Consider the following 12418-nt stretch of genomic DNA (forward strand, 5'->3'; position numbering starts at 1 on the left):
TGTTTTTGCCGTTCTTTATAACGTAAAACTTAGCATTTTCTTTTTTATTATTAGCTCTGATTTCTGCTTCGAAATATCCTAATACTGTCAACGGTTTGCTACTCGCATATGAAATAAACTGTTTGTCTGTTCCCTTCACTTGTTTCCGTATACTTATTCCGCTTTGTTTCAAGTTTTCCCAGGTAATTTCATCTATAATGTTGTTTTTACTGCCCGAATCAACTATCATAGGTATCATAATACCTCCCACATTACAAACGATAGTTGTATCATCGTCCAAATGGAATATGTAATCCGGGTCCTCAGATTCACTGTCCAGTTTATTAATCGAGTTTGACTGTTTACTATATTTACTTTTTCTTTCGCCTCTCTGGGGAAGCGTCGTCCTTTTTCTCCTAGACTTACAAAATTTTCTAAAATGACCCCTAAAATTACATTTTGTGCATGTTGAATCTCTAGCAGGACACCTTGGATCCTGTGAATTGTGCCGCAGATTTCCACATCTAGAACAACCTTGTTTTTTTAGATTATTCGAATCGCTAGGAAAGTCATTTTTTATCTGCAATTTATTTATTGTATCGCTAGTGCTAGGGGTGGCTTTATCAGCATCTTCAAATTTCTGCATTTGCCGATTCACAGATTCCAAGGCGTTGGCTTCCAATATGATATCATCTAGTTTGATATTGTCTCCTAGAGATAAAATTTTCCGTCTCAGATCTTTCGATTTACATTTTTCAGTTATTTGGTCGATTAAATGTTCCTCTATATCACTAAACTAACACTTCGATGCTTGGTGTCTCAGTCGCACCAAAAACTTATCAAATTTCTCATCATCTGCCTGCTTCATCAAACGGAATGAATATCGTTCGAATAACTTACTTTGCTTAGGTAAGAAATACTCATCAAGTTTTTGTAAAGCTAACTTGAAGACATCTGCGACTTGGTTGCCATCCACTGTGGGATCAATATCTGCCCCAGGTAGACTGTAGAATATTTCTTATTTTCTTGCAATGCCATGCCACCCGAGTGTAAGAGGATGGCTTTCTTTTTGGCTGGTTCTGCTATGTCCGATGCGGCAAGATAGATCTGTAGCGCTCTTTTCCATTTCTCCCATCGAGATCCTAGAGATAGTGGATCACCTTCGCATTGGAATTGCTCAATTCCCGAAAGAGTGGTCATTCTAGAAATCAGATACCAGATATTTCATTTTAGTATGTTGGCGCATGAGAATTTGGGTCTTTTGGTTCACTAGCTAACTTGGAGAAATTAGGTAATCCAATTTTTTTTTTTTTTTTTAATTTAAGCTTACTTAGAACTTTTCCAATTTTATTTGGTTGACAACCTCAATTTGAGCATTGTATAAAGACCACTTATCTTTATCCAATGATTTGAGGTAACTTATCCAATTTTATTAATTTGACAAGCTCAATTTGAGCTAACTTGGAAATTTATCCAATTTTATTCAGTTGACAAGCTCAATTTAAGCTAGCTTGGAAATTTATCCAATTTTATTCAGTTGACAAGCTCAATTTGAGCTAACTTGGAAACTTATCCAATTTTATTCAGTTGACAAGCTCAATTTAAGCTAACTTGGAAATTTATCCAATTTTATTCAGTTGACAAGCTCAATTTGAGCTAACTTGGAAACTTATCCAATTTTATTCAGTTGACAAGCTCAATTTAAGCTAACTTGGAAATTTATCCAATTTTATTCAGTTGACAAGCTCAATTTGAGCTAACTTGGAAACTTATCCAATTTTATTCAGTTGACAAGCTCAATTTAAGCTAACTTGGAAATTTATCCAATTTTATTCAGTTGACAAGCTCAATTTGAGCTAACTTGGAAACTTATCCAATTTTATTCAGTTGACAAGCTCAATTTAAGCTAACTTGGAAATTTATCCAATTACGAACCGAATTCAAGTGAACTCGAAATTCAGTATTTTTTGTTTACTCACTTTTGAACTCCTTTTGTCACTTTTGAACTCTCACTTATGAACTCCTCTTGTCCTTCTTCACTTTCCACTATTCCAATAATCAAATTTACTTTATCCCATCCTCGTCGCCAAAATGTAATGTATTAAAGAAAACTCGGTAATTGTAGGAAACACTTTATTCACATCATAGTTCTCTAGATCGAATGCCACGAGTTGGAACAAATCTGCTTATGGTTTACATAACTCATATTTCAACTATATTAGTCATCGCGCTGCGTACAGTATATTTCGAATACTCTACATTATCCTTAGAATTTTGAACAGTATTATGTTGTAGTTCCAAGAATGAAAAAAGATCAACTATAGGTATCTTGATATTCTGGTTGGCATTAGTAGCCTCAAGAGAACTATCTGAATCGTTACGAACCCAAGAAGCATAGAACAATTGAAGTCCCCAACTATTAGGACTGTGTAAAATCCTCTATCTTTATAAGGATGGATTCAAGTTTCGAAATGAAAGACAAAACAGACTGCCTATCACCCGGTGTTAAGTTAACGCAATACAAAAATACATTCTGATTACTCAATGGAATACGAGCTCATACATCTTCCGCCCCTCTGTGAAAATCCCGAACAGATGAGGGCTTGAGGTAATTTTTTATAGCGATGAATACACCACCACTTATACCCTTTTTGCTTAAGTAGGAGTATCGGTCACGGCGAAAAATATTTTGAAATTTCAGAATCGTAAACACCAGAGTTGAGTCAAGATTCAGCATTCAGCTATGAAAATGATGTCATGATTATTAACAGTTGCATAAACTTTGAAATCACAAAGTTTTGTTCGAAGATCTCGAACATTTTGGTAATATACAGGGTGTCCCGTAAAGACCACGTCAAACGAAAACGGAAAGTAGATCAGAATGTGCTCTACCTGATGTGAAAAATTCGTTCATATGAAAGTCTCACAGTTTTCGAGATATTTGTTGTTTTATGAAAATGTTGAATTTTTTCACTTAAAATGCTTTCTCTCTTGCGGAAGCTACAATTAAATACTTTTCGAATCAGTTTTTTTTTCCGTAAATTTTGTTGAATGATGAGGCAATCATTCAACATTCACGCAATGAAAAATACCACAAAATATTATACAGGGATTCTGAAAAACAAAATTGAAATTCATGTTCTGAAGGAAGTGTTTTTTTGTGCTGGATTCTATCTGACGTGGTATAAAAAAAAGACACTAGACCTTTTCTGCATATTACGATGAAAAGTTGCCTATTTTGTGAGGATTCCGAAAAGGTAAAATACAGGTGATAACATTCTTCATGAAAAAAGATATTTGAATGTTTATCGAAAATGGAGCATTTCTGTGAAAAACTGATTTTGCCCCCTTTCCACAAATTCTTTCATTTTGCAGATTCTGCTGTAACATATTGAATAATTCTCTTGAAAAATGTCAGTTAGTCCTTAAATTACTTATAATATGAAATTATTCATTAATTGCAATGATATAATGTAATAACGCACAGGACAACATCAACAAATCTATTGTGGAGAAACTTTATAAAATTATCAATAATAAAAATTCAGGATTCTTATTAGAGCAAATTCTCAAAATGACCACCCCCTTCGCTAATATATGCCCTGCATCTATTGAGAAATGACCTTTTCAAACCATACAAACTTCTCCCCGCTATTTTGACTGCTGAAATACGAATGCGGTCCCTAAGTTGTGCTTCATCTCTTACAGGATTCGAATAAATATCATTTATTAGAAAACCCCAGAAAAAAATCCAGAGGATTTAAGTCTGGTGACTCATTGAATCGCATCACATCATATCGATGTTCGAGAGGCAAAGAAAAAGAAATAAAAAAACTCAGTCAGCGAATTAGCATCTTAATAACATTTTATTGATTTGTTGATTGATTATTTTCAGCAAGAAGTGCAAAATGAAAGTATTTATGGAAAAGGTGAAAAAATCAGGTTTTCACAGAAATGCTCCATTTTCGATAAACATTCAAATATCTTTTCGTGAAGAAGGTTATCACCTGCATTCTACCTTTTCGGAATCCTCACAAAGTAGGCAACTTTTCAAAGTAATATGCAGAAAAGGTCTAGTGTCTTTTTTTATACCACGTCAGATAGAATCCAGCACAAAAAAAAACACTTCCTTCAGAACATGAATTTCAATTTTGTTTTACGGGACACCCTGTATATTAAGAGCCATAAAATTGAAACGTTACGAGAAAAAAACTAATAAACTAAAACAAATGGACCCAAATCATCTACAGTTTGGACAAATCGAAGTCATGACGCAACAGACCGCACCTCTTTGAATAAAATTTTGTTTTCCAATTTGTTGAATGTTCGTTGATGTGAACTCTATCTGCAAGATCTCTAACAAAAATTCCCGTGTGCCTACCATCACCATTTTGTTTCTTGGCTTTTTAAGCAGCCAAAAATTATCACAATTCAGCTTGGAAACAAATCTGACAATTATATATTTTAGGTCTCTGTCTTTGATTGAACTCTGGAGATTGAGTCAATCATTGCCATCAGATCAACTTTTATGTGAGAAGCCAGTTTAAGAAGGACATATTCTCATTACTTCTTTCGGGGATATTCTGAATCTCCAAGTTATTGAAGCGACTCTGTTGTTCGACAACACCTATTTTAATCTCGAAATCACTCACCTTGTGAGCAGAAATTGACAGAATCGCGAAGACTCTGGATCTCCTCAATCAATTGAAGCATAGTGTCCGAATTTATCATTCCGAACTTTAACAATGATATCAGCAGGAGATCCACGAAGAGTAGAGGAGGTAACTAACAAAATATTTTGGGTTTTGGGTCACCTGTATGGGTGATCTGATCCGATGTGCGATCTGTGCATTCCGTAGATCTCCACACAGTAAATACCAGGTTACAGGTTTATGAGTTGCCGCTATATAACTATTGGCAATGTTTACACATCAACATAATGAAAAATTTCCTAATAAAAACTCTATCATTAATGATTTCGATACCTCAATTTCAAAAAATAACATGAAACATCCTCAGTGCAGTGACCATTTTCATTCCCACTCCCCCAACACCGAGCAGATCAATATTCTAAACGAAATGATTTAGTTGATGCAAAATGTTTCTTGGCGCTTTCCGATAACACATCAGAACACAAACAATATAAGGGGTCGTAAATCTTATTTTATCAATTTAACCTTTTTGGTGAAACGATCTATTGGCTGTATTTCTACCAGTTCTACCATTTGTTTCTGTTAAAAAAGAATCACTTTTGAAAATACCCTGTAACTATTTTAAACCGCTCCGAAAAGTTCTTGCTGAAAGAAACCTATCGGTGTAGGTCAAATGATTATCCCATATGTAGGTTAGGTAGGTACCTAATTATTATTCGATGTGTTATCTCAATAATTGAACATTCGATTTCCGTCAGTTCAAGGATTTTAGCGGAGTTACGCTCATTACTGAAACCAATGTTTGAATTTTTTATTCCTCTATCAGAAGTGCATTTCTGGAAAGCTCCATCATCATTAACGTATTACATAAGTGAATGTTGAAAGTGGATTATGCAAAGAATATCGAAACATGAAAATTTGGAAACTATTTTTTCTGAAGGTAAACATCAGTGTATTTGCTTCCATTACAAAACTTTGGGTGGCGATTATTTATAGTTGATGTTTGAGAATTAATTATGATCACTCTGTATATTGCAGAATTGAATTTTTTTATGTATAGAAGTAGCCAACTTGTCTACTAGAAAAAAATGACTGTATAGCTGGCGTAACTAGATTCTTCATTAATTGCCATTCAGAAAAACTCCATATTTTCAATTTTTCGCCATTATCTCGTGAAGGGTGCTTCTAAGGTATAAAGTGATCTGAAGAAACTCATCATAGTTTGAGCTTGCCATTCCATTTTTGAGGTCAAATACAGGGTTTCACATTTAAAAAAGTGTAACTTTGGTCTATAAAGATATAGACCAAAGTTGTTGTTTTGCTATACACTTAACTATAAAACACCCTGTACCTATGTCTGGGAAAGCTTAATGCTTACCTATTTCATAACGCCGACTTTCATTTTAATGTATGAGTTGGGATAACGAAGTAAAGAGTTATCGATTACCCCTACACGTTGTTATCAGATAGGTATCATCGATGAATTAATTCTTACAAGCTATATGAAGAATTCTTCTTTCAACAAAAAAGAGAATACATATTAATTGTATATGACTCAAATAATGTGCGTCCTCCAAAGAATGCCTGGACGAATTTCACTGCTAATCTATCAGTAGATGAATGATACATCTTTTAGATCCAACATCGTAACTTGCTATCATTCAACTCGCAATATTTTTGGAACTATTGATCCAAAATATGTTTTAAGAAGTTGTTATTCTTGATAAATTAACCGTTTTCGAGTAATTTGAGTTTGAAGATAGGTACATTCTGCTACCGAGAATACAATTACTGCAAGTTGAACAGGAATCTTAAACAGTACCTACGCTACGGTCAAAAATTTGACCTTACTGATGTTAGACCCGCAAAAACGGAACAGATCTACCGTTAGAGTTGAATTTCTCGTAAAAGATTTAGTTTTTGATGATTTATAAACGGTAACAGAATATTATTTTGATACGTATTATCTGAATAAAACTGAGAACGAACCTAAGAGAGTTACTTTGTCGTGACCCTTTGTGATTGAAAAAAGATTCATAGTCAAATAACATCTTTTCTATCTTCAAAAAATGAATATCGAAATCTTTCATTTCGGTTATATTAGTTATGTAAGAAAAACCGATTATCGTTGCATACCTCCGCCGATTTCAAGATGCTGACAGGATTTCGTAAGATTGTAGTACCTTTATAATGATCGGTTTCGAAGATGAGTTTATCAGATAAAGAGCCCTTATTTTTTGGTGTTTTATCATCCCTGAAAATATTGCTTGCGATTTGTGATTCGCTTCGTATGAAATGCACAAAGAGTTTTTTTGTTGATTTCGAATGATGTAGTACCATGAACTTTTGCATAGAACTATATGTACTGCGTTTGTCGGCGTATTGCGGCCGTTTTCTCGAGTTGAGCCCCACACCTCATAAGGATAATAAGGATATAGCGAATATAATGTACGTAAGGAAAACTCTAATCTTTGACTCATTGTGTTCCAATAGATGGAGATAATGGACCTTATATATATATATATATATATATATATATATATATATATGTATATCGCCTTTCTGGCGTTCTTCGGACTCCATCTAATTTCTTGTTGAAATTTTCAATTATTCAACTTGCCATATTTCGTGAACTATTAGTTGAAAGAATATGCTGTAACGGGCATTTTTCATCAGGAATAATATTTATTTGTATATTCTTCTTGTTGTGCCCTGTCAGGTCCCCCTGACGTTGGCGATCACGATGGCGAGCTGATCTCTGTCTTCAGCCATTCTAAACAGTTGTTCGACGCTATGTATGCCTGTCCAATCCCGGATGTTTTTCAACCAGGAGATTTGTTTTCTTCCTACGCCCCTGCGGCCCTCTATCTTGCCCTTCATTATAAGTTGTAGAATCAGGTAACGATTTCCTCTGAGAACATGGCCGAGGTATGCCAGTTTTCGGCATTTAACTGTTGTTAAAAGTTCACGGACTGTATTTGCCCTGTCTAAGACTGCTTCATTTCTTTGCAAGGCCACCCATGGTATTTTCAGCATTCTTCTATGTAACCACATTTCAAATGCTTCTAAACGGTTGATTGTGGCAGCTTTCAGGGTCCAGACTTCAGCTCCGTACAACAGCACAGACCAAATGTAACATTTAATCATTGTTTGTCTCAGTTTTAGGTTCAGGCTGTCATTACAGAACAGTGACCTCATCTTCTTGAACGTTGCACGCGCTGACTCAATCCTGCATCTAACCTCCTTCTCCGGGTCGAGTTGCTCGGTGATGTAGCATCCGAGGTATTTAAAACTGGATACTCTCTCAATGTTTTGTCCATTCCATTCCATTTGTATATTAATTCATTTTATTATAATTACTCAAAAGACTCGAAATATGGTTCCATTTAAACAAATGGAACCATATTTCGAATCAAATTCGCAATGCTTAATCTGAACCCCGGGAGTTAGTTATGAAATCCTGACCTCTTTCATAAATTTTTTTCGAGCTTCACAAAATTGTGGTTGATCATTTTTCTGTAACTCTCATAGTTTACTCAGAAAAGAAGGGGATCATACCGAAGTTTATTGAGAAGTATGCCAAGGTCCAATGAATAACGACCTGTGCGATCCACAGACGACTCTCGTCATAGACATAAACATAAAACGCGAGGTCCGTCAAGAAATAAGAAGAATCAAGAATAGCTGGTGGAAAGAAAAAGCAAGGGAAATACAAGCTTACGCCGATAACCATGACTACAGGCGTTTTTTCGAAGCTATTAAAACTGTTTATGGTCCAAGCAGAAAAGCTAATTTTCCTATAAGAGATGCTCATGGAGCTATTCTAACTGATGATAGAAAAATTCTCGAAAGATGGAAGGAGCATTACTCACAGGTCTTGAATCAAAATAACGACTCGGATTTATCTATTTTAGACCTGCTCCCCGCGTATAGTCCGATGACATCGCTTGATGACGAAATCTCAACGTCGGAAATCATAAGTGCGATCAAAAATATGAAAAATGATAAATCACCTGGTCTAGACGGCATTCCAGCGGAGATATTCAAAGCCTTGGATGAAGACATTGTCAACAGTCTCCTAACACTATTCCGCAAGATCTGGGAACAGGGAGATGTGCCACAAGACTTCAGAGACGCTTTATTTATCAACCTCTATAAGAACAAAGGCGATACGTCGAATTGCAACAATTACAGGGGCATATCGTTGCTTAGCGTGGCCGGTAAAATTCTCTCGAAGATTATGGCTAATCGCCTGGTTCCACTCTTAGAGAAGATATTACCTGAATCCCAGTGCGACCAAATCGAGGTACGGTGGACCTAATTTTTACACTGCGACAGCTACAAGAGAAGGCCCGTGAACAACAATCAAGGATTTATACAGCCTTCATCGATTTAAGTAAGGCATTCGACTCGGTGAATCGGAGAGCGCTATGGAAAATCATGGAACGTCTTGGAGTACCCAAAAAATTCTTAGCAGTGTGTAAAAGCCTTCATACCAACAACACCGCTAGAATACAGCATAATGGCTCTACAACCGACCATTTCTCAACCAACTCCGGAATAAAACAAGGCTGCGTATTAGCGCCTTTACTGTTCAATATTTTCGCCATAGCTGTATCGATAATTGCAGATATGAGTATGCCCGTAAGAGGTGTTGGGATAAGATTCAGATTTGATGGAGGCTTGTTTAACCTGAAGCGCCTCAGAGCAAAAACCCGTACCAAGTTTATCACGGAACTTCAATATGCAGACGACTGTTCACTCATCGCTAGCAGCTCAGAGGATCTACAGATAATGATGGACACCTATAAACGTATATACGAAGCTTCAGGCCTCAGACTCAATATCGACTAGACCAAAATCCTGTTAAGTCCGCCAGAAAGCCTTCAAACAGATATCAGCCTAGAGAATGAAACTCTAGAACAGGTCGAGCAGTTCAAATACTTGGGAAGCTTCATAAATACTAGGACTAATCTAGACACGGAAATACAAAACCGTATCAATTCGGCATCACGGGCATTCTGGAAGCTAAAGGACAGAGTGTTTCAAAATCACGACCTCAATCTGAAGACCAAGACAGCTGTTCACAAAGCAGTGGTCCTCCCAACGCTTCTTTACGGAAGCGAAAGCTGGACGCCCTACAGGCGACATATTAAACAGCTTGAACAAACGCAACAACGTCATCTAAGACAGATAATGCACATCAGATGGTTCCACAAAGTTTCGAATGCAGAAGTCTTGCAGCGGGCGAGTTGTACAACAGTTGAGACTCAAGTAACGAGGGCCCGACTCAGATGGAGCGGCCACATTCTGAGGATGCAAGACACAAGACTCCCCAAAATAGCTCTATATGGCGAATTCACTGAGGGAGCCCGGAAACCAGGAGGCCAGTATAAGCGGTTTAAGGATACACTACATCAATCCCTAAAATTAGTTAATGCCAACCATAACTGGGAACAACTAGCGTCAGACAGGTCACAGTGGAGGTCTTTGGTACACAGTTATAATGGAGAATCGAGAAGGATACAGCGGCGGCCAGATCTGGTTGGTGACTATCCATGCCCTGAGTGTGGAAGGATCTGCTGGTCACGGTTGGGTCTCTTCAGTCACAGGAGGGCACACAGTCGTATCTAGCCCTAAGAAATTGCAAATCTGTTTGCAATTTAATAAAACTATTATCAATTTTTTTTTCCTTCTTCTTTTTGTAGATTTATTCCCGGTAACGGGATACAGCAATGAATGAATGAATGAATGAATGCATAGACAACACTTGTTTCTGACTCTCGTACACCTTGGGAATTGGGAAATATGATTTTCATAGTCTAACGATAAACGGACAACCACCTTTTCATCATTTTCCTTGAATTGACTTGAACGGACTCTTTTGGCAGACAACAGACCTACTTGAAAAAGTAAATCGAACCCAAATAAAAAGCACCTATCAACCTGAAAAAAATTGCAATCGCAACTTTCCAACAACACCTAAAAAAAAAAAATACATATATGTTCATAGCAAATTTACATTCGCTCCGACAGTTTCGATTTGAACACGAAAACACACGCGCTATTGCTCGCCCATAGGGCTTGTCCAGATGCGGCGAGAATTCCCTATTATTGAATCTTCGGTTTTCAGTGTGGATGGTTTTTTCTCTTTTGAATTACTTCCTTCACAAAATATTTCAACAATTTCTTCCCAACATGTATTTTTAGTAGGTATTCATCGATTGGAATATTCGGAAGATTCCATATACCACAACAGAATTATCTTTTTGCAATTCTGACATATAAAGTGGCACTTTTAAGAACTCAGCCTGCCTGTCCAGATGCAGCGAGAAACGCGCGATTCACTACGCGCGTTTCGAAACGCGCGTGTCGAGATACTAGAGCACAGTAGATCCCGTCCACATGCACACGCGCGTGCAATAAAATCGCAAGTTCGACGCAAGCAATCGCAGGGATCTCGACTCGCGCGTTCTACGCGCGTGTCGAGATACTAGGGTCTCAATGGTAGCGTCCAGTACACATGCGTTGGTTGCTGCGTGAGGACGGATTAAGTGAAATTTCGAAATGGAACTCAATAACGATATTGAACGATGAAGTTGAAAAGGGAATTCTGTTGTGGGATATGGAATCACCCGAATATTTCAATCGTATTCGGAAAACATGTTGGGAAGAAATTGTTTATAGAGTTTTTGAAGAAGGTGATTCAGAAGAGAAAAAAGAGCTTTGCATGAGTAAATCATTTTTATTAGTGCGCCAAGTAGGATTATACGGAATAAAAATGTACTGCGTTACTTGGAACAATACATAAATTATTAAACCATTTGATTTTGTCAGGGCAGTTGACCCGTTTACAAAATATTCAGCAAATCGGTCTCTTGTATAACGTTTCAAACGTCAATGAGTTCTAAAAAGTGCCACTTTATATGTCAGTATTGGAGAAAGATAATTCTGTTGTGGGATGTGGAATCTCCCTGAATATTCCAATCGATGAATACCTACTAAAAATACATGTTGGGAAGAAATTGTTGAAATATTTTGTGAAGGAAGTAATTCGAAAGAGAAAAAACTATCCACACTGGAAACCGAAGATTCAATAATAGGGAATACTGGACTGGAAACTCGCGTTTTGATGCGTAGACAAACGCTACATGTGGACGCAACATGAAATGATACGCGCGTAGTCAATCGCGCGTTTCTCGCCGCATCTGGACAAGCTAGCCATAGGGCTTGTCCAGATGCGGCGAGAATTCCCTATTATTGAATCTTCGGTTTTCAGTGTGGATGGTTTTTTCTCTTTTGAATTACTTCCTTCACAAAATATTTCAACAATTTCTTCCCAACATGTATTTTTAGTAGGTATTCATCGATTGGAATATTCGGAAGATTCCATATACCACAACAGAATTATCTTTTTGCAATTCTGACATATAAAGTGGCACTTTTTAGAACTCATTGACGTAACACAAGATACCGATTTGCTAAATATTTTGTAAATGAGTCGAATGCCCTGACAAAATCAAATGGTTTAATAATTTATGTATTGTTCCAAGTAACGCAGTACATTTTTATTCCGTATAATCCTTCTTCGCGCACTAATAAAAATGGTTCACTTATCCAAAGCTCTTTTTTCTCTTCTGAATCACCTTCTTCAGAAAATCTATAAACAATTTCTTCCCAACATTTTTTCCGAATACGATTGAAATATTTGGGTGATTCCATATCCCACAACAGAATTCCCCTTTCAAATTCATCGATAAAAAGTTCAATATCGTTATCGAGTTCCA

At 36.8% G+C, this 12418-nt stretch overlaps 1 protein-coding gene across 3 annotated transcripts in view; it reads left to right on the plus strand.

Annotated features, from left to right (window-relative positions):
* Window positions 1-12418, plus strand: part of LOC123320263 (b(0,+)-type amino acid transporter 1-like) — a 70039-nt gene that overhangs the window by 12941 nt on the left and 44680 nt on the right. Inside the window, exon 1 of one of the 3 annotated variants that reach the window (XM_044907540.1) lies at window positions 5392-5571. The exons of the other annotated variants lie outside the window; for them this stretch is intronic. Within the exon in view, the coding sequence (XP_044763475.1) occupies window positions 5523-5571 (49 nt within the window). The 5' untranslated portion in view covers window positions 5392-5522. Of the gene's footprint in view, window positions 1-5391; window positions 5572-12418 lie in introns of those variants that run through there. 3 annotated transcript variants of the gene reach the window in all.

The sequence above is a fragment of the Coccinella septempunctata genome, chromosome 1, assembly GCF_907165205.1.
Source record: "Coccinella septempunctata chromosome 1, icCocSept1.1, whole genome shotgun sequence".
Taxonomy (NCBI): domain Eukaryota; kingdom Metazoa; phylum Arthropoda; class Insecta; order Coleoptera; family Coccinellidae; genus Coccinella; species Coccinella septempunctata.